Genomic DNA, 21,861 nt, shown 5'->3' with positions numbered 1-21,861 from the left:
GGAAATGTCCCAGCCCCCACCATGGTCCAAGGGTGATCTCTGGGACAGTGGCCCAAGTCCCTGGTCTCCCCTGGGTCCCCTGGGTCAGCTCACTGTGTAGTGTGGCCAGTGTCTCGTCATCACTGTTGAGGATGATGGTCTGGGTGGGGGTCCGGGCAGTAGGGGTCCCAGCCTTTCTCCCATCAGGACTATGTAGCCGCTGGATGTGGAACTTGAGGTGCCCGTTCCGGTTGAAGCTGCAGGGGAGGACGAAGGCTCGGGGCGGCTCTACCAGGCATGCCCTGCAGCCCAGCCCGCCTGCACCCAGCCTCACCGCTGCCCACAGAGGTGGCATGAAAAGGGCTTCTCGTTGGTGTGGGTCAGCATGTGCCGCCGCAGGTCCTTCTTGTTCTTGGAGGCAAAGCTGCACTGGCTGCACTGGTGGGGCCGCAGGCTGGAGTGCTGCACCATGTGGGCCTGGGGAGGGGCAGTGGGGGGCTTTAGGGGGTCTGGGCAGACCCACAGCTGCCAAGGAGCCTGTCCTCGGAAGGGGGCTGGGCGGAGCTGGGGAAAATGCCAACCAGACCATGTTTGGTGCTGTTTGCCTGACAGGGAAAAGCCACAGGCTCTGTCATTAGGTCATTAGAACATCCTGTCCCTGCTCCCAGACTCAGTTTACCCCTAAGTAATGTACAAGTTCAAAAGAAGGGACCTCTGACAGTCTCTACTCGCCCTGACATTCTAGGGCTCTGGGCCCTGTCCTCTGAACTGCTGTGAGGATTCAGTGAAATTTCAGATATGAAAACAAAATCCTGGGGTGAAGGGAGGGAGCCCCCCCCAAACTGGACCACGAACCTGCCCCAAACCAGCCTTGAACCCTGCGCCCTGTACTCTTATGACTAATTTCCCTAAGCATGCTGCATGCTCCACCCCTTCTCTGTGACATCTCCCAGCACCCCGAGTCCACACGGTTGGTTCTCTGCTCTGTCGTGCACACTGTTCCCTCTGGGAGCACTGTCCGGCATCAGTCATGCCGTCTGGGCTCCCTTCCCACAGACTGGGCCACCCGAGAGCCTCGCATAGTCACCTCTGCCTAGAGGGGAACAGCACTGGCTCGAGGAGGTGCTCAGTCAAGGCTTGTTACAAGCCAATGCCAGCAGAGGCACAGGGGGGCACCTACCCGGACCTCGGGCCACTGGCGGGCGCTGAAGGGGCAGTCAGGGCACTTGAAGGCACTTGGCCCGGCGTGGGCCCGTTTGTGACTCTCCATCTCAGCTCGGCCAAAGAAGGCCTCGGCACAGATCTTGCAGGAAAACTTCTTTGACGAGGCAGTGGCTGCAGAGGGTGGTGATGGGGGCACGACCAGGCCCAGGGCTTTGCTGGTTGTAGTAGGTGGGGAGGTAGAGCCTTGGGGGCGCCCTACTGGGTAGGTTCTGGCCGGAGACTGGGGCTCAGGGCCGTCTCTGGGCGGCTCCCCACATTGCAGCAGAGGCCACTTGGCTCCAGAGGCCAGGGCTTCAGAACTTGGGAAGGAGATAGAGCCATCTGCAGTAAGCTGTGGAGAGCATGAGGCACTGAGGAGAGAGGGGAGGGAGGGGGGTAGAGGAGAAGGGAGAGGGGGGAGGACTGGGGTAAGAGGGAGGGAGGAAGAGGGTGGATGGAAAATGGGGCCGGTGGGCTACTACCAGCCTCACCTCAATGTGATGCAGCTGGGTCCCGTCGGCTGCCATGATGTAGTGGGTGCCAGCTTCTTTCAGAGTGTCACTCACCACCACAGCCTGGGCTGCCTCCCCTGGAGGCTCCTCACTGTGGGCACAAAACAGGAGCCAGGTGAGTCAGGGTTCTAGGAAGGGGTAGAAGGCCACATGGACCCCCTTCCCCGAGAAAGTCATCAACTGTGGGGTGACTGCACCACGGGGTTGACTGCATCACAGGGGGACCCTGAATTAAGTCCTGGCTCTGCCCTTTCCCAGCTGAACGCCAAGGTCTCCTCCAGAGTACTGCCCTGCTCTAGCGGTAGTCCCGCCCCCTTGAAGGGCACAGTGGGAGGTGGGGGTGCAGAGGGCCCCAGGGGTCCAAGCCCAAGAGCAGAGGGCAGATGCTGCGACTGGGCTGCCCAGGCACTGGCCCAGAGGTTTGGTCAACACATAAATGATGGAGAAAGTCGAGTGTAGATGCCAGGCCGCCAATGCCAGCAAGGAGCCCAGGTGTGTTCCAAAGGTCAGAACTGGAAAACACTTCAGGAATCATCCAGGACAAAGAGCAAGCACAGGGCTCTGGAACCAAAGGGAACAGGGCTAAAACTGTCGCCACCTATGATGTGTCTGACCTCGGGAGAGGTGTCTAAGCTCCCTGGCTTGTTTCCTCGTTGGTAAAATGGGAAACGTGGATCTTCTGGGAATGTTGAGGTGAGTCAAGTGCTTAGAACATCTAAGTGGCCAAAAGACAGTAGCTTCCGACCTCCTGAGAAGGATATGATTCCCCTATGGGTCACTTTATACATATTAGGATTTTTACCTCCTGGCAACTAGATTTGGATGGGCACAGCCCTCCTGAGTCCCTCTGGCATGCTTACAACTGGCTGAAGGGGGCCTTGCAGGCAGAAGACCTTACCTGTAGGGTGTGCCAGGAGCTGATGTCCCCTCTTCCATAGGGGGTGCTGTGATGACACTGTAGCCAGCTCCACCAAACGGACCAGGTGCCAGGGTGATCTGCTGTAGGTCAGGGGGGCCTAGCTGGCTCTCGGCCGCCACACCGCCCTCTGGCTCTGCCACATGGAGGGTGACCACTTGCGGAGCGGCACTTCCTGAAGAGGGCTGCCCACCAGGGGATGCTAACTCTGCTTCCGCGTCCTCCGACTTCACCACGGCCACCTGCAATCGCACCAGTGGGCATCTGAGCAGCAGAGGAGCCGGTGTTCAAGGGCTTCTTCTTTATCTCAGGAGCTCAGAGCTCACAGCTCACCCAGGCTCTGGCCAGACCCAGTGCTGCCAGCACTCGTTTGATAACCCCAACTGAGTGTTCTTCCCAAACACCACCTGGCTTTCCAAAGCCCGCCCAGGTACCGGGAACAGACGGGACAGGAACAGGCTAGATCAACAGTACCCCCTAGGGGCACTGGGCAAAATGACTGGAGACAGTTTTTGGTTGTCATAATTTTAAGGGGGGTGGTGTGCAACAACCATCTAAGGGGCAGAGGTCAGGGATGCTGCTAAACATCCCAGGAGGCACAGGACGCCCCCCCCCAATGAATTATCTGGCCCAAAGTGCCAAGGTTCAGAAATCTTGGGATACAGGAACAAGTGGCAAACCATTTAAGAAAAAGTCAGAGCATGACCTCAGATCTTACTCCAAAGTCTGCTTCTAATGAATTAAAGACTAAAGTAGAATAGTAAGACTCTAAATGTATGAAGAAGAAATGTGGATAGGTATTTTTATAACCCTGGGGTAGAAAGATTTTTCTAATCATGGCAGAAAAATAGGCTACAACCTGTAGCAAAACAAGCCATAAAACGAAATCAGAAAACAAACTGGGGGCGGGAGAGCTGAGTGGGATTTACCAACTATGAGAGATAAAATAATGAACTTCCTTTATGTATAAAGAGCTCTAGCAAAGCGATAATAAAAAAGACAATTTAATTAAATAATCAATACAGGATACACACAGGTCGGTCAGAGAAGAAATAAAATGGTCTATAAATGTACAGAGTTCAATCTCATTTATGATCACAAAACTATAAATTATAAACATGAACTGTATTTCCATTACATTGAGGAGATTTATAAAGACTGGTGACATCGTGTCGACAAGGGCAGAGAGAAAACCACTCTGGAGGTCTCAGACCTTCAGATCCATCAATTCTATGTCCAGGAGGGTTTTTTTTTAATAAAAAAAGGTTTAGGAGCAGCTAGAAATATGTGTGCACTGAAACACTCACTGCCTTGAGTTAATGAAAAACTGCCAACAACCCAAGCAATAAAGGCCTGACACACGTTAGGACGTCTGTCTGATGGAAGGAGGTGGAGACGTGATGCGGAGATGCGGGGAGGGCCCACCAGGCGGCGCCCCCGACACTGCCGAGGAAGAAAAGATAGGTTGGTGATGAGATGACTAGTATGACCCCATTTTTTAAGGAACAAAAGATCTGTTAGGTGTGCACATGGACAAAACCGGAGAAATGCTTACTGACCTGCTAATAGTGGTCATCTAAGGGAAGGGGGGCACGTTAAGGACTTCCACCCTATCTACAGAACACAATGTTTGTTTTTTTTTACAAGTATATCCTTTTTTTTTGGTGACAGAGAGAGGGACAGAACAGTTGGAAGAGAGAGAGAGATAAGAAGCATCAATTCTTCATTGTGGCACCTTAGTTGTTCATTGATGGCTTTCTTATATGTGCCCTAATCAGGGGGGCTACAGCAGAGCGAGTGACCCCTTGCTCAAGCCAGCGACCCTGGGCTCAAGCTGGTGAGCCTTGCTCAAACCAGATGAGCCCATGCTCAAACTGGCGACCTTGGGGTTTTGAACCTGGGTCCTCCACATCCCAGTCTGACGCTCTATCCACTGCGCCACCCCCTGGTCAGGCACAAGTATATACTTTTTTTTTTAATTTAATTTTTTATTTATTCATTTTAGAGAGGAGAGGGAGAGACAGAGAGAGGAGAGACAGAGAGAGAGAAGGGGGTTGGAGCTGGAAGCATCAACTCCCGTATGTGCCTTGAGCAGGCAAGCCCAGGGTTTCGAACCGGCAACCTCAGCATTTCCAGGTTGACGCTTTATCCACTGCACCACCACAGGTCAGGCAAGTATATACTTTTGAAATAAAAAGAATGTATGCTTTTAGCATGAGAAGAGCAGATGGATCAACAGGCCAGGCTGTCTAGAAACACACTGCTGTATGCGTGGGAATCTAGAGAATGAAAAAGGAGACATTTGCAACCACTAGGGAAGATTATTTGATATACTGCACAGGACAACTTTTATAAAAAAATAGTCCCCTATCTTTCTGAATACACCAAAAAATAAACTGGAGTAAATATTTAAGTGTAAAAAATGAAACCCTAAGAAGAAATTCTAGATGAATGTTATATAGTCTTGGGGTGAAGGAGCTCTTTCTAGGGATGATACTACAGGCAAAAACGATTAAAGACCAATACACTTTATCTAAAAATGGGAAACTTCTCCACTAAACACGATAAGCTACCTCCTATGAAGGTTTTCAGGTCCCACACCAGGACCCCTCCTCCATGGAGCTCCGCCTGTCTCTCAGCCCCCAGCAGCAGGTGACAGCTCCGAGTTCTCAAAATCTACCATCTCAAATTTACACTCTACACCTTCTCAAGAGACTGGGAGACAGGAGGCACATCCAGACTTCTTCCTGCTTTACAAAAGCGCAGGAAGGTGCAGAGGGAGGTGAGACAGTGGTGAAGGTGACCCCGGGCAGCTGGATGGAAGAGGGAGAAGTAAAGATGATGAACTGGGGGGAGGGTGTGGACTTGAGGTGCGCGGACAAGAGGCCCGAGCTCGAGACAGCCTCGGGGGTCTGCAGGCTGGAGGGGTGTCGTGAATGAGGGCACTGGGCTAGAAGGGAAGCTAGTTCAGACCCACAGGCACAGGGTGGCCACAGAGCTGGGAGGAAACAGCTAGGAACATAGGGCCCCGGAAGGCACGGGGCTCACTGCTCAGCACTGCAGTCGCTGGTGGCTCTGGGGAGTTAAGTGGAAGATCCTCTGCCCTCCCTGCCCTTCCGGGCCTCCCTGATACAGCTGGTGCCTCTCCTGTGCGTGTGCCCACTGGGTGTCAGTAGATCTGTCTGACCCACTAGCTGGGAGCTCCCCAGGTGTGCGGCATGTATGCTTCACCACTGCCCCTCCCTGCCCAGGGGCCCAGGCAGAGGAGGCCCCGGCGGCTCACCTGCAGGGCGGCGCCCAGCTCCCGCTGAGCGCTCACATTCAGCAGCAGATCCAAAGCTGTCTGCGTGGCCATCGCAGCTGACTCCTCAGCCCCTGGTTGGGACCTGAGACTTAGAAAGGGCTAGAAAACTGGCACCCAGAGCCCTCCCCATCATGCTGGCTCCCACCGTTCTTCAGAGCTCACCTTGCTGGTAGATGATGGTGGCGCCACCCAGGGTGTCAGAACAGAGCAGTGGGGGGGTCTCAGGGGACTGGAACGGCGCTGCCTCTGGGGAGACCTGAGGGTGGGGATATGGCCAACCCCGAGAGAGGGCAGCTCGGATTCAAGTGCCATTTACTGAGCACCTACTGTGTGTTGGGCACTTTATATGTCAGCTTGTTTCATCTTCACAACTACTTTTTTTTTTGTATTTTTCTGAAGTTGGAAATGGGGAGGCAGTCAGACAGACTCCCGCATGCGCCCGACAGGGATCCACCCGGCATGCCCACCAGGGGGCGATGTTCTGCCATCTGGGGCGTTGCTCTGTTGCAACCAGAGCCATTCTAGCACCTGAGGCAGAGGCCACAGAGCCATCCGCAGCGCCCGGGCAAACTTTTGCTCCAATGGAGCCTTGGCTGTGGGAGGGGAAGAGGGAGACAGAGAGAAAGGAGAGGGGGAGGGGTGGAGAAGCAGATGGGCGCTTCTCCTGTGTACCCTGGCCAGGAACTGAACCCGGGACTCCTGCACGCCAGGCCGACGCTCTACCGCTGAGCCAACCAGCCAGGGCCCACAACTACTTTTAAAGGTATTTACCAGCTCAATGCTACAGATGAATTGTCTGAGGCTCAGAGGACCTGGCTTAAGGTCTCAGAGATCCAAAGCCTGTGTTCCATCAGCACATCGTGATGGTCCATTTTCTGGCAGGGGAGTAGAGAGGCAACGTACTCAGCTATAGGACTTCATTTCTTAACCTCTCTTGAAGTTAGAGTAAGGACATGTGGCCGAGCAGAGGCTTCTATCAAGTTTACAAGGAAGGCATATGGATAGACATCCTTTGTGCCCTTCCCCCATTCCTTCCTGCTGCTCCTTGCCTAGGATGTGGCTAAGAGGGCTGGAGCTCCTACAGCTATACCGAACCATGAGGCAACCACAAAGATGGAGGCGGTTTCCCTACAGAGGCTGGGAAAAAATACAGAGAACTTGGTCCCTGATGACTAACCATGGAGCCACCATACCAGCCTGGGACTGCTGACCTTTAGACTTACTTTATATGAGAAAATAAACCATTATCACAATTAAATTACTGATATTTCCACTCTCTTATTACTAGCACTGGAAAGCTACTCCTACTTTGAGCTTAGGGATGGCTTGTGTGTGACTTCAGCTGCTCTTTACCAGAATCCTGAGAGGCAGGGATCACTTGTGGTGCCCAATGTGCAGCTGAGGATGCTGGAAGAGGTGCATCACGCTGGCCCACTCCCCCAAGCCCCCATCTGCCTGCTGGGCTGAGCTGAGCTTACTTCGAGAGGGCCTGGGGAGCTCAGGGGCTGCCCAGGGGCCACACTGTGCTGCTGCTTCAGCTCCTCAATCTGCTGCAGAGAGAAAAAGGGGCGACGGCGGGAGGGGGGCTCCTCCGGGTGGCGCCGCCCCCATTCCTCGAAGCTGCTCGCGTGGCGGCACCGCACGTGCAGGCGCAGGTTCTTCTTGTGCCGTGTGCTGAAGTGGCAGTACTCACAAGCGAAGGGCTTGGCCCCTGTAGGCACAGGCAGGGGGATGCTTGCACCTGCCCAGCGTTCACCCTCCCGCTCAGAGAAACCTTCCCGACCCCAAGGCCCTCTCCAACTGATTCACTCCTCCTCGCGGTCCACGCTGCTGGGCCAGGACAGAAACGAATGAATCAGGTCCGCCCTCTGCACTCACAGCCTTCCTGCAAATGCCTACTTTCAAGGTCACATGACCACACACTCCTCTTGTGAACCACCAGCCCCTAGGTAGGCAGGAATCTGGTAAAGGAACCCCCTGGCTCCCTTTGTCTAATTGCCCCTAGCGTGCCTGCAAGAGAGCTGGGTGCCAAGGAGAAGAACCAGCTGCTGTGGTACACCTTCCAGGGGGCAAGCAGAGACCGACGCCGTTTCTGCCGGCTCACCTGCTGAGGGCCGGCCCACCCAGCACACACGAGGCTCAGGGAACAAATGGAACTCACTGTTACAACCACTCCCCATTCACAGCTAAAGAAGGCTCTGAGGGAAAGTGGCCCCAGCACACACGAGGCTCAGGGGACAAATGGAACTCACTGTTACAACCACTCCCCATTCACAGCTAAAGAAGGCTCTGAGGGAGAGTGGCCCCAGCACACACGAGGCTCAGGGGACAAATGGAACTCACTGTTACAACCACTCCCCATTCACAGCTAAAGAAGGCTCTGAGGGAGAGTGGCCCCGGGCCACCCTGAGAGCAGAGGGCTGAGCTGGACCGGAAGCTGAGGTCCGAGCAGCCAGCAGAGGGGACTCCCTTACAATCGAAGGGTTCCAGCTGCCCCCAGGGCTGAGCTGAGCATGACTGGGGGGCCAGGACGAGTTGCAGGCTGGCAGGGAGGGGCGTGGCGGGCCTGACCTGTGTGCTTGACTGCCACGTGAGACAGCAGGAAGTCCTCTCGGAAGGTGCGGTAAGAGCAAAAGCTGCACTTGAAGGGCTTGTCGCTGACATGGGACAGCTGGTGGTTCAGTAGCGCCTTCTTGTCCTCACAAACAAACTCGCAGAACTCACACTTGAACCTTGTGGTGGTTGGAAGGAGGGCAGCTCAGCAGTGGGTGGGGGGGGGGTGGCTGCTCTAGCCCCAAGGGCCTCCCAAGGGATGTACCTGCGGTTGGCGACAGCCTGGATGTGCGTGAGCAGGTGCATCTTGAAGGTATAGCGCTTCTTAAAGGACTTTCCACACTGTAAGGGGCGGGCTGAGCTGGGTGGTGGCTCACCCGGGGAGGCCCCTGCTCCTGCCCCTGCCCAGCCCTGACCCCACCCACCTTGTCACACATGTGGGGCTTCTCAGTGCTGTGTGTCTTCATGTGCTGCGTGAGTCTCTTCTGCATGGGGTAGACACGGCCACACACAGGGCAGGGGAAGGAGCTCAGCTTTGGGGTCTGGAGAGGAATGAGAGGGGCCAGGCGGAGAGACCTCACTTCCTGTTCTGCCACCCCCACGGGCAGTCCTCAAGCAGTCTCCCTCCCAGGCCAGGGCCCCGACTTACAGGATCTGGCCTCTTCTTCCTGGGGAAGAAAGGTACAGGAGTTAGACCATCACGGCTCCAAGCCCGCCCAAACCCTCATACCCAGTCTCAGCCCTGAGTGTCCCTCCTCTCCACCCAAGTCCCTTTCTCTTCAAGTCTGCTGGGGACAATGCTAAACATTTACTGCAGGTTGGTCCTGCGCGTCACTACATTGGGAATGCCGCCTTCTTTCTCAGCCACTAACTACATCTGCATTTTAAAGTCTCTGAGAAGTTCTGCAGGAGAGTGCTGTGGTAACAGGGCCCACCTGGTGTCCCCCAGCGTATTTGGACACAGAACTCCCTTCATTTTTATTAAGAAAAACCTACAAGCACACTGGAGAGCTGGCTTTCCCATAAGACAGTTTGAGAGCTGAGGACTCGTAAGAACTTTTACATCATAGTATCTGGCCCAACAGTTGCGATTTTGCAGTTGGAAATCTAAGGCTGCTTATAGGGCATGCGTCTGTTCCTTGGACTTGGAAAATGCCACAGAACGAATGGTATCTCTATGCTGTTTAATTTGTAGATAAGTAACTCAAAGCTTTTGTTTTACAAGCCTGAACTGGAAGTAGGACCTTGACAAATGCCTAATCATGTTCCTATTGTTCTTGTGTCACAGCCCCGTCTGCTGCCCACTGAGTCAGCCCGCCATTAAAAAGTCTGGTTGTAGGCCCTGGCCGGTTGGCTCAGTGGTAGAGCGTTGGCCTGGTGTGCGGAAGTTCCGGGTTCGATTCCCGGCCAGGGCACACAGGAGAGGTGCCCATCTGCTTCTCCACCCCTCCCCCTCTCCTTCCTCTCTGTCTCTCTCTTCCCCTCCCGCAGCGAGGCTCCACTGGAGCAAAAGATGGCCCAGGCGCTGGGGATGGCTCCTTGGCCTCTGCCTCAGGCGGTAGAATGGCTCTGGTTGCAACAGAGTGACGCCCCCTGGTGGGCGTGCCGGGTGGATCCTGGTTGGGCACATGTGGGAGTCTGTCTGACTGCCTCCCCGTTTTCAGCTTCAGAAAAATACAAAGTCTGGTTGTGACCAGACTGGAGAGCTCAGTTAGAGCATCCTCCCAAAGCAGAGAGGTTGCCAGTTCGATCCCCGGTCAGGGCACATACAGGAACAGATTGATGTTCCTGTCTTTCTCTCTCCCTTCTCTATCTAAAATCAAAAAGAAAAAAAAAAAAAGCCTGACCAGGTGGTGGCACAGTGGATAGAGCGTCGGACTGGGATGCTGAGGACCCAGGTTCGAGACCCCGAGGTCTCCAGCTTGAGCGCAGCTCATCTGGTTTGAGCAAAAGCTCACCAGCTTGGACCCAAGGTCGCTGGCTCAAGCAAGGGGTTGAAAGCCCCCCAGCTTGAACCCAAGGTCGCTGGCTCCAGCAAGGGGTTGCTCAGTCTGCTGAAGGCCCGCGGTCAAGGCACATATGAGAAAGCAATCAATGAACAACTAAGGTGTTGCAATGAGCAACGAAAACTAATGATTGATGCTTCTCATCTCTCTGTTCCTGTCTGTCTCTGTCTATCCCTCACTCTGACTCTCTCTCTATCTCTGTAAATAAAAAAAAAAAAGAAAAAAAAATCGTTGCCACCACCAATCAAAAAATAAATGATGTAAGATATGCAGCTGGTGATGTGATATATATTACAATATGAAAAAAGAAAACCAATGTTTCCCTAGCAACTGCTCTCCTTTCATTTATTTTTTTATCTTTTTTTTTTTTCTTTTTCATTTTTCTGAAGCTGGAAACAGGGAGAGACAGTCAGACAGACTCCCGCATGCACCCGACCGGGATCCACCCGGCACGCCCACCAGCGGCGACGCTCTGCCCACCAGGGGGCGATGCTCTGCCCATCCTGGGCGTCGCCATGTTGCGACCAGAGCCACTCTAGCGCCTGGGGCAGAGGCCACAGAGCCATCCCCAGCGCCCGGGCCATCTTTGCTCCAATGGAGCCTTGGCTGCGGGAGGGGAAGAGAGAGACAGAGAGGAAAGCGCGGCGGAGGGGTGGAGAAGCAAATGGGCGCTTCTCCTGTGTGCCCTGGCCGGGAATCGAACCCGGGTCCTCCGCACGCTAGGCCAACGCTCTACCGCTGAGCCAACCGGCCAGGGCTCTTTTTTTGTGACACAGAGAGACAGAGAGAAGGACAGATAGAGAAAGACAGGAACAGACAGAGATGAGAAGCATCAATTCTTCGTTGTGGCACCTTAGTTGTTCACTGATTGCTTTCTCGTATGTGCCTTGACTGGGGGGCTACAGCAAACTGAGTAACCCCTTCCTCAAGCCAGTGACCTTGGGCTGAAGCTGGTGAGCCTGTGCTTAAGCTGGTGACCTAGGGGTCTCGAACCTGGGTCCTCTGTGTCCCAGTCCGACACTCTATCCACTGTGCCACCGCCTGGTCAGGCGCAACTGCTCTGCTTTTAAAACTCTGCCCCTCTGCCCGAGTCTTCAGTTCATACTGAGGACTATGTTCTCTGACTTGCAAATCATATATGCATAAAATTCTTTTAATTTCTTTTGGAACTTTTGTTAACAGATCCATCTAGTGGATTGCTGTATCCAGCCTCTGCTCACTGCTCCTCCTTCCTGTGAAGGTAGCTCCTTCCCGAAGCTGCAGATCTATCATGATTCAGCGAGCACTGGGCCCGAGGAGCTTTGTTTCACCCTGACCCTGTAGGTCAGCTCTCAGTGCCGTGAGAGGGAAGTGTGGGCCAGGCGTCTGGAAGATCTTTAGATCATTTACTGAGCCCACTGTAGGTACACAGTTTCCTTTAACCCCCTCAACAATGACTATCCCCATTTTACAGGTGGGAAACTAAAGCTTACAGAAGCCAAGTGATCTGAGATGAATTGCCTTGCCTTTCTGATGTTGTAACGCACAGTGAACAGGCCTGGGAATGGCCCTGAGCAGGTGCTAACTGGGAACCACAGTTATCCTGGACTCCCACTTTCCCACCCTGGCCACATCCCACCCACACCCACTGACCGGTCCCGGCTGTGCACAGCTGCATGTCTGGTGACATCTTTCCGGTAGACACTGGTGTAGCTGCATTCATCACACTTATAGGGCTTACTGCCCACATGGTTGAACATGTGCTCCTGGGAAAGAGGCAAAAGGACCAGCGCTTGGACTCCCCTCCTGCCACACCTCACCTCGCCCACGGCCCTAGGCTGCTGTGGGAGTAGGCTCGCAGAATCAAGGAGTGCTACCAGTGTTGGGGCCTACAAGGGCTGGGGACTCATCCCCTCGAGAGGACCTGATCTGCACCAGGCCCTGTCCCGCTGACCGTTCGACAAAGAAGGGAATGGAGGCTCAGAGTGAAGCAACTTGCTGAGGTCTTATACGATCTTGTGAACTTGAAGCGGAAACCAAGCCGAGCAGCTCCACAGCCTATGCCTGCTCTGCCCCCACCACTGGGGTTCCAGAGAACTGCCAGGTCACAGGCCCTGTCTGAGGAAGCACTGTGTGCAGAAAGCACAGGGCCTCTGGCCATTTCTTCTTAAGGATCTCCCACCCCCAATGACCAACTTGTTGGCTCACTTTGGTCCAGCCAAGCCGCAGTTCCCTTGGTCAGTAAAATGGGACTAGCAACACCTATGCGGGACCTCTTCCAGCTGCAGGAAGATGAAATGAGGGCCCTGCGAGGCCTGGGTACTGGGCCCTCTCTTGGACACATTACTGCCATCTACCGGAAAACTTCCTACCGCACTGAATTGGTAAAACCAGCTTTGCTGCCACCTGCTGGAGATGGCGGTGAACAAAGAAATCTAAGATGAACACAGGGCAGAGAGCACCGCGGTGTCGCTATGTAGGGTGCGGCCTGCAAAGCCACCACGGCAGCCCAGACATGTGCTCCACCGAGCAGCAGGAGAGGGTGCCCGGGGAAGTTCCTGTTACCTCCAGGCCTTGTCTGCACCACTGGTAGGCTGGGCCTTGCCTTCTCCCTTCTGGCCTCCCTTCCCCCCTCGCCCTACGCCTCCCGCACCCCTCCCGGGGCTCCCCTTTCCAGCTGTAGCTCGCACCTTGAGCGAGGACCAGCGGCGCGAGCGATAGCTGCACTGCAGGCACTTGAAGAGCTGGGGGTCTCCCGCCTCATGGGAGTTGACATGGAAGCGCAGGTCCTCATGGGACAGGAAGCGGGAGCCGCAGATGCGGCACAGGAAGGGCCGCAGAAGCGGTTTGGGTGACTTGTAATAATACCTGCCGGGAGGGTGTTGGGAGAGAGGTCTGGCTGGGCTGGGCTGGGGCCAACCGGCTGCTTCCCTGCCCCTCGTCTCCGTTCCACTTACTTGCGGTATTTTTTGCCTAGGAAGCGCCTGGAGGGGCGGCCGCGGCGGCGGGGCGGGGTGTCGGGCTCCTCCTGGCAGAGGGGTGCTGCGTTCTCCGCACCTGACTGGCTTACACTGGGCTCCACAGGGACCCGATCGGCCTTGCCCAGGGCCACCAGGTGTCCTGGGCCTGAGGAGCTGGGGCCTGAGGAGTCCTGTGGCTCCAGGGGGCTCTGCCCATTCTGGGAACTCACAAGAGGCTCTCCTTCCACACCTGCCACAGACACGCCAGGTCACAAATCAGCCACAACACACCAGGACAGATGAGGACAAGTGTGACGGAGGCCAGCCAAAACATTCCTCCCCTCCCCGCCACGGTCAGTCCACTGATGAAACATTCCCGCCCCCTGCTGCCCGCCACGGTCAGTCCACTGATGAAAACACCTCCCCCCCACGATGAGTCCACTGATGGGCACGAGGTCTTAGCACAGCCGCAGACAGCCCGTGGGGAGAGGGCAGAGGGAACACAAGGCCCCTCCTGCGGCACAGCATGACTTGGGTGTGAGTCTGGAGCCCCAGCCAGGAAGCTGGGGCCTTGCAGTCGGGAGACCTGTGGCTAGGTCAGGCTCCATCAGTGACTTGCTGAGTGTCTCAGCAAAGCTCCTCCCTCTCTGCGGCTCACTTTCCTCATTCAGCAAATGAGGATGATACCTGCTGCTCTACTGACCTCACGGGAACATTCTACTTTAAATGCAACATCAGCACTTTAACATTGGTTTCCCTAGGGAAGCTAGGTGGCGGGAGGGCAGGGAGGAAGAAAGGGGGAGGAGGAGATGGAGCGAGAGACAGGAACATCGGACAGTATGTATCCTGACTGGGGATCAAACCGGCAACCTCTGCGTTTCAGGACGATGCTCCAACCAAAGGAGCTATCCGGCCGGCCAGGGCAAAATCTTTTAAAAAATTAGAAGTGATACAAACAACACTGGTAACATCCTGTTTCTTGACAAGGATGCCAGGTTATACAGGTGTGTTCATCTTGTGCAAATTCACTGAGTTGTGCACTTAAGACAGGTGTGCTTTTTCATACATATATTTTAGTAAAGTTATTTTTACAATTTTTTTTCCTGAAGTTGGAAACGGGGAGGCAGTCAGACAGACTCCCACATTTGCCTGACCGGGATCCACCCAGCATGCCCACCAGGGGGCAATGCTCTGCCCATCTTGGGGCGTTGCTCTGCTGCAATCACAGCCATTCTAGCGCCTGAGGCAGAGGCCACAGAGCCATCCTCAGCGCCCGGGCCAGCTTTGCTCCAATGGAGCCTTGGCTGCGGGAGGGGAAGAGAGAGACAGAGAGGAAGGAGAGGGGGAGGGGTAGAGAAGCAGATGGGCGCTTCTCCTATGTACCCTGGCTGGGAATCGAACCCAGGACTCCTGCACGCCAGGCTGACGCTCTACCACTGAGCCAACCGGCCAGGGCCTAGTAAAAGTTATTTTTAAAAGGAGATTAAAAAAATATTAACAGCCTGACCAGGCGGTGGCGCAGTGGATAGAGCATCAGACTGGGATGCGGAGGACCCAGGTTCGAGACCCCGAGGTCACCAGCTTGAGCGCGGGCTCATCTGGCTTAAGCAAAAAGCTTACCAGCTTGGACTCAAGGTCGCTGACTCCAGCAAGGGGTTACTCATTCTACTGAAGGCCCGCGGTCAAGGCACATATGAGAAAGCAATCAATGAACAACTAAGGTGTCACAACAAAAAACTAATGATTGACGCTTCTCATCTCTCTCTGTTCCTGTCTGTCCCCATCTATCCCTCTCTCCGACTCTCTCTCTCTGTCCCTGAAAAAAAAAAAAAATTAACAATTCTCTCCAAATTGCATGTACAAAGATAGCTACCATGTGCTTTTCTGTGTATACCTGTCTGAATTCTAAAAGGCACCTGCATTCATAAACAGGTATTCAAAAAGCAAAGTCACATGCTCCATCCAGGTCACACAGCTAGTAAACGGCGGAGCTGGCATGAATGCCCACATCGGGTCATTCTCATCCCCAGCCTGTAATGCTCTAAATGCTCCAAGCCTGTGCTCTTGGGACAGTCTCAGCTTTGTTACTTCAGTTAAAATACTTAAAACTTACCTTACTTGTTGAGCTCAACTGTCTCCTGTGCTGTGACACCTTACCACTGAGCAGCTTTTCCATAAAGCTGAAATACCGTTTCTTAATTCAGGGTTTTCTCCAGCCTGGACTGGGAGGGGTTGCCCCTTTACAAGGCTAGCAGATTACCCAGGTTTGAGACATGCTGCTCTGCATGGCACACTCAGTCCCCAGGACGCCACAGAAGCAAGCAAGGAAGGGGGTTACCCTTCGGCCCCACCCACACGGCCCCCTCCAACCAAGTCTCACCATCTGTGAGGTCTGAGGGCTCCACGCAGGGCAGCTTCCGGGGCCGGCCAGGTCTCCTTCGGGGTCTCAGTGTGCTGGGAGTGGGGCGCTGGGGCCGTAGCTGTCGGCCCCGGGGCTCGTCCTCAGCTGGGTTGTAGTCGCTGTCCTCTGTGGGGACATTGAGAGAAGGTGGGCTTCGGAGTGGGATCCAGTCTTTCAGCCCCGCTCCCAGGGAATTGGTTCACTCCCCATCCCTGCTCACTCCTCCTTCATGTCCACTAGTGATGCCTCCTCCAGACAGCCCTCCCGATCTGCCACTGGCTAACTGTGTGCATTGCTTTCCAGGGTCCTACAGTCCTTTCTCTGCACCTCTCCTGACAACTACCATTGGCTTATACAGCACCTTTATGTGAATTAATAAAAGGTGCCCCTTCCTCAAGACATTTTACAGCCATTGTTAGAAAACAGTTGAGATAAACACTCAAGTCTACGAACTCTATGACTGTACAAGACAGGTCTATGACAACGCAGAAGCCACGAGCCAAATGTGGCTAGTGAGCGCTTAAAGTGTGCAGAGCCTAGACTGAGACCTAATTTAGATGCACACTGTATTACAAAATCAGTACGAAAAAAAGAAAGTAAAATAACTCACTAATACTCCATATGAGTGCACGTTGAAATAATATTTTAAATATACTGCATAAATACACAAACATACTTCCAATTTTTTTTTTTTTTCAGAGACAGAGAGTCAGAGAGAGGGATAGATAGGGACAGACAGACAGGAATGGAGAGAGATGAGAAGCATCAATCATTAGTTTTTTATTGCTCATTGCAAAACCTTAGTTGTTCACTGATTGCTTTCTCATATGTGCCTTGACCATGGGCCTTCAGCAGACGGAGTAACCCCTTGCTCGAGCCAGCGACCTTGAGTCCAAGCTGGTGAGCTTTTGCTCAAGCCAGATGAGCCCGCACTCAAGCTGGCGACCTTGGGGTCTCGAACCTGGGTCCTCCGCTTCCCAGTCCGACACTATCCACTGCGCCACCGCCTGGTCAAGCCAATTTATTTATTTATTTATTTTTACTTAACAAAAAAATATATATATATGGCTACAAAAAGAAAAGTCCCCATGTGGCTTGCGTTGTTTCTGTTGGGCCAATGTGAACAGGCCTTCTTAAACGTATGTGCTTTTTTCAGTGCTCAGCCTGCACCACTGCACATGCAGGTCCTGACCCGGCGCCCCAACCCCCGTCTTATACTGAAGGCATCTGCCCAGGGCTGCACTGTGTCAACTCCTAGTTCCTGCTCTCCAGGGGGCGGGAAGGAGCTCAGGATCTGCTGGTGGGGGTGGAGGCAGTAGGCCTGTGAGCCACGGTGGCATACCCTCTAAGTCGTCAATGGCACCGGCATCGACGATGTCATCATCGTCTTCCTCCTCTAGCGCCTCCTCCTCCTGGGTCTTGGTTGAGGTGCCCCACTTCCGTGGATGGCCCTTCTTAACAGCTGTTGCTGCTGCTGTGGGCGGGGGACGACAAGACTGCATGTCGCTCTCAGCAGTGCCCCCCCAACCCGCGCAGTCCCAGCCAGGCAGGTGCCACCACCGCACCTGGACGGAAGTGCCGCTCCCGCATGTGGCGCAGCAGCGTGGCCTTGGTGCTGCTCCGGTACTGGCACATCTTGCACTTGAACTGCTGCACTACCACCACCTCCATCATGGCTTCCAGGCTCTGCAGGTCCGGCTCCTCAGTGCCAGAAGCCGGGGGCGGTGGTGCTGGGGAGCTGGGCTCACCCTGAGCCTCCTCAGGTGGCTCCAGGCATGTGGATGTGGATGTGGGGCCGTCGGCCAGGGCCTCGATGGCTGCCAGGCTGTGGGCCAGGGTGGAACTGGACATTGGTGATGCCATGGGGGCACCTGGGTGTTGGTGGTGAGGGAATCAGAGGGAAGGAAAGTGAAGGGGGAGGATGCCATGAGCTACAGCTGTCCCTCGCAAGCAGGTCCAGGCATTCTAGAACCCAACGCCCTACCAGAGAAGCAATGGGGAAACTGAAGCCCAGAGCAGTCCCATCAAGATCACATGTGAGTTTGTGGCTGAGTCTTCCTCACCTGATCCCATGCCCACTGCAGGCCTCCCTGGGTCTAGAGCCTAGAGTCTTACCATCGTCTGGTCCCTGTAGGATCAGGTACCGTGTGGTCTCGGCCCCATCATCCTCAGCACTGGTCACAGTGATGCAGTCTAGGCAGAGATGTGGGGAGGGGATTCCCAGTTGACAATGACAGTTGTCACTGCCACACTCATTCTCGCTCATGTGTGGGCCTGTGAACCAGCTGCATTGCCCCTCCCAGCCTTAGATACCCCCCCACACACACACGGGGCAGGGCTGGTGGAAGTCTGGTTTGTGTGGCACGACTACCCACAGTCACACAGATGCCATGGCTACCCCAGCTGCCTGCCTTTGATCAATATACCTGGAGAGTCCCCCTCCATTCCTTCCAAACTGCCCCAAGGTTAAGGCCTAGCTCCTGTACCACTTTCTTTGGCTTTCCAGACCATGCCAAGGCTTTTCCAGGTCTACGGTGTGTCATTAATACGAGGTCCAGTGTGGGAAATCACAAGCTCTGGCGTCAGACTGTCTGAGCTCATGGCCCAACACTTGCTGGGGACAGTGGGCAAATTATCTCACTTCCTCTGTGCCTCAGATTTCTCATCTACACTGTGAGGATAATAATAGCACCTATCTTTTGGGGTTCCTGGGAGGATCAATGAGCTACTGGTCATCAAGGCTTTAGAACCAACCCCAGTATAAAGTTACGTGTTACTGTTTCTGTATTTACTGAGCACCTGTCACGTGCCAGCCACTATGCTAAGAACTTGACTGTGCTGCCTCATTAAGTCCTCACACCCTTTACCACGATGAGGCAGGGATTACCATTCCCATGTTATACAGTCAGAATGGGAGAGTTCTTTTCCTGACCTGGCACAGCTGGTGCTGCGGGACCCTGCAGGGAAACCCCAGGGAGCTAGCTGACTCGTGCTGGCCTCCGCCTGACTTACTCTGGATGAGGTCAGGCCCGATGGTGGACTCGATGATCTTGTCGATGGCCGAGCCCAGGTCTGAGGAAGAAGCTGTGCAGTCGGACACCAGCATATTAGGGTCTGGGAGTGCACTGGAGTGCACGAGGGCTGGGGGGCCACCTGTCACCCCTGCCACTGGCCCATGGGACACAGAGGATGAATCAGGGAGGTAGCCATGGGGCAGGGGATCCGTGCTTGAGCTGCTCTCAGATACCTCCTCCTGAGGAACAGGAAACAGGGAGTTTAGAAGCCAAGGATGGGGCAGGACAGGTTGCCATCCATAAGACAGAGCTCCTAGGCCCAAGGACATGGTCAGCAGAGTTACCCACACCCTCGGCCCCGTTGAGTACTGGCGAGAGAAGCCCTTGAGTCACAGAGTTGCCTAAGAACAAGTCCCAGGGTACATGGCTCTGGTCAGGTCAAGGGCCCACAGCCCCTACACAACAGCTTGGAGTAGCTATTCTCATTGTGTTTTGAATAAGCTATTGCCTCTGCCTGAAACGCTTCCCAGCATTGCACCCTGGCTAAATCCTACCCAGCTTTCTCCCCTCCATTTAGCTGGTACCTCTACTTGGAAGCTGACCCTGACCTTGAATACCAAATAAGGACTTCTGTCTTCATTGCTGCAGGGGCCTGTGTCCCCACATCACAGCACTATTTACTCTGTATTGTAACATCTCCCAGGTCTGACTGTACCCAGCATAAGGACTGGGACCATATCTGTCTTGTCCTCTGACGTATCTCCAGGATCCAATGCAAGCTGGGCACATGGTAGGCCCATCTCTGCTGAATGAATGAAACCCTGGAACCCAAAGTAGGGGCCACTGTTAGGCACCTCCATAATGTAATGTCTTAAAAATGATCAGTGTCTTGCAGATAATAACAATAATAATGGCTAATACGTATCGAGTGTTTATCATGTGCTGTGCACTACTTTCATTGCTTTGCACATACTCTTTCATTTAATCTTCACAAAAACCCTATTGAGGTAGGTATATTCATTCTCACTTTACAAATGAGAAAACTGAGAGCTAGAAGTTGGGTAGCTTGCTCAAGATCACACTAGAAAGGGTGCCAGGGAAGTGGCCGAGCCAGAAGAAGACGGCTTTAAAAAGTGTTTCCAAGAGAATGTCTAATGGGAGCTCACAAGACATCCACAAAAGCAGGTATTCCTGCTCCATTTTAGAAACGGTAAGACAGAGGCTCAAAGAGGTACTCTGTGAATCAGAGGCAAAGGCAAGGCTTGAACCAGGTCACGGAACAGGGAGGACAGTGGGCAGTGCAGTGGGTAAGACCACAGCCTAGAGTTGAATCCTGACTGTCAGAGCTCTGTGCCTCAGTTTCCTGAGGCACAGGAAGAAAGTGGTATGTGCCTTACAAGGTTTGAGGCTTAGGTAAGAAAATCCATGTTAGGGACTTGGCATGGCGCCTGATTCACAATAAACCAAGACCAAATATTAGTTACAAGCCAAGCTTGCTGGCTGCTTCCTCTCAGCTGCCAGGCACTGCTGCCTGTGGTGCCTGCCTCCACCCACACCGGCTAGCACCTTTCCATACCAGGGAGCTGCTGCCGCGGTCCGAGCTTTGCCCCACTCCTGAATCGTCAGCCTCCGCCGACCCCGGGGCGGCCGCTGCATCGCTGCTGTCGGCGGACACGGCTTCCGAGGTGCCCACACCCAAGCCGCTCTCAGAGGGCTCCTCGGGCTGGTCAGGCCCAGGGGCCGCGTCACTACTGCTCTCCACCTCGTTCTCCTCCATGATCTCGGGGGGCAGCCTGATAAAGGGGCGCAGGGTCTGGGGCCTTCACTCTGAGAGAAGAGGTGGCGGGGGCTGGTAAAGGTGGGCCACCTAACTGGTCCCAGCAACCGCGGTCCACCCAGCCTCACCCGTGTGCCCATTTCGCAGACCAAAAGACTGAGTCTCCTACAGGGTGGGGCTTTCCCGCGTACAGAGAAAGGAGCTTCGGCAAAACAGGACCGAGAAGCCCTGCCTCCCGTCCCAGGGCCCTTCCCCATCCCTGGGAGGGTGGTCAGTGGCCGGTGTAACCCTTCTCTCCTCCCCTCCACGATTCCCCCTGTGTGGTTCCCTAAGGGTCCCGTCTGGGCTCAATGGTTCAGCCCTTCAGCCTCCTAAGTTCCCCCGGCTGCAGGGTCTGTGGTACAGCCCACAGGCCCCCTTGGTCAGTGGCTCGCTCCCCCTTCCCCCAGTTCCCATGTGGAGGGGGCTGACAGCCACGGTCCCGGGGCCTGGCGACTTGGGGCTGTCCCCGGCGCTGCCTGCGCTCCAGGCCCGACGCCATCTTGTGGCGGCGCCGGGTTTCCGCTCAGGCAAGTGCGAGAGCGACTAAAGGGCCTGGGACCCCGGGGCCCTGTTCGGACAGCCCCGCCGGCCGGGACCTTGCCGCCGGGTATTCTCGCAATATGGACCCACTTCACGGCAGGGTGCAGTGGGGGCGACCTGACTTTATCCGACGCTCACCTGACGCTTTTGTAGCCGCGTTCCTCTCCGACTCCGGCATCGACGAGGTCGCCATCTTCTTTCCCCTGCTGCGGAGGGACCCATCGGCCTAGCGTAGGCCGGGACTACTTCCTATGACGAACCGGAGAAAGACTGGTTTCCAGTGTGCCGAAGGTGACCCCGAGGCCTCAAAACTATAGTTGAGTCTGGAGAGAGGCTAGGATTTTATATGTCGCCTAGTATGGGTGACAGAATCCTCTCTGGGTTGGGGACTACTTTTTCTTGTGGCGGAGGGTTACGTAGTGGAGTGAGACGCATCACCGCTGGGTCCCTACCTTGGGCCGTGGGGTTGGACGCGGCGAAGGCTGCCCTGATGTTTGGGGCGTGGCTCCCCGTGGCCCGGTCACGCCTTTCCCGGAAGAGCTCAGAAAGGCCTTCGGTGACCGGGAGGTTTTTTTCTAGGAGGTGAAGAAATAAATGTTATCAGTCCTTTCTCCTGGCTCGTTACCGATTACTTAATGCTCTCTCTCCGAACTACTAATTGAATCCTTCGCCATT

General features: G+C 54.6%; 1 protein-coding gene across 3 annotated transcripts in view; it reads right to left on the bottom strand.

The window, feature by feature from the left end:
• The window catches only part of ZNF335 (zinc finger protein 335), a 29,607-nt gene extending 8,201 nt beyond the window's left edge, over positions 1-21,406 (bottom strand). For all 3 annotated transcript variants that reach the window (XM_066237330.1, XM_066237328.1, XM_066237329.1), the window contains exons 1-22: positions 21,325-21,406; positions 20,404-20,654; positions 18,826-19,066; positions 17,929-18,006; positions 17,379-17,684; positions 17,156-17,287; positions 15,793-15,939; positions 13,410-13,662; positions 13,143-13,320; positions 12,106-12,218; positions 9,117-9,135; positions 8,893-9,009; positions 8,733-8,809; positions 8,486-8,646; positions 7,393-7,625; positions 6,077-6,170; positions 5,894-5,985; positions 2,593-2,852; positions 1,674-1,785; positions 1,160-1,534; positions 314-456; positions 94-236 (exon numbers count right to left, since the gene is read on the bottom strand). In XM_066237330.1, the coding sequence (XP_066093427.1) occupies positions 94-236; positions 314-456; positions 1,160-1,534; positions 1,674-1,785; positions 2,593-2,852; positions 5,894-5,985; positions 6,077-6,170; positions 7,393-7,625; positions 8,486-8,646; positions 8,733-8,809; positions 8,893-9,009; positions 9,117-9,135; positions 12,106-12,218; positions 13,143-13,320; positions 13,410-13,662; positions 15,793-15,939; positions 17,156-17,287; positions 17,379-17,684; positions 17,929-18,006; positions 18,826-19,066; positions 20,404-20,604 (3,475 nt within the window). In that variant the 5' untranslated portion in view covers positions 20,605-20,654; positions 21,325-21,406. The remainder of the gene's footprint in view (positions 1-93; positions 237-313; positions 457-1,159; positions 1,535-1,673; positions 1,786-2,592; positions 2,853-5,893; positions 5,986-6,076; positions 6,171-7,392; positions 7,626-8,485; positions 8,647-8,732; positions 8,810-8,892; positions 9,010-9,116; positions 9,136-12,105; positions 12,219-13,142; positions 13,321-13,409; positions 13,663-15,792; positions 15,940-17,155; positions 17,288-17,378; positions 17,685-17,928; positions 18,007-18,825; positions 19,067-20,403; positions 20,655-21,324) is intronic.
• Positions 21,407-21,861: the final 455 nt, after the last annotated feature.

Source organism: Saccopteryx bilineata, chromosome 6 (genome assembly GCF_036850765.1).
Source record: "Saccopteryx bilineata isolate mSacBil1 chromosome 6, mSacBil1_pri_phased_curated, whole genome shotgun sequence".
NCBI lineage: Eukaryota > Metazoa > Chordata > Mammalia > Chiroptera > Emballonuridae > Saccopteryx > Saccopteryx bilineata.
This window is presented reverse-complemented; position numbering and strand designations above follow the sequence as displayed.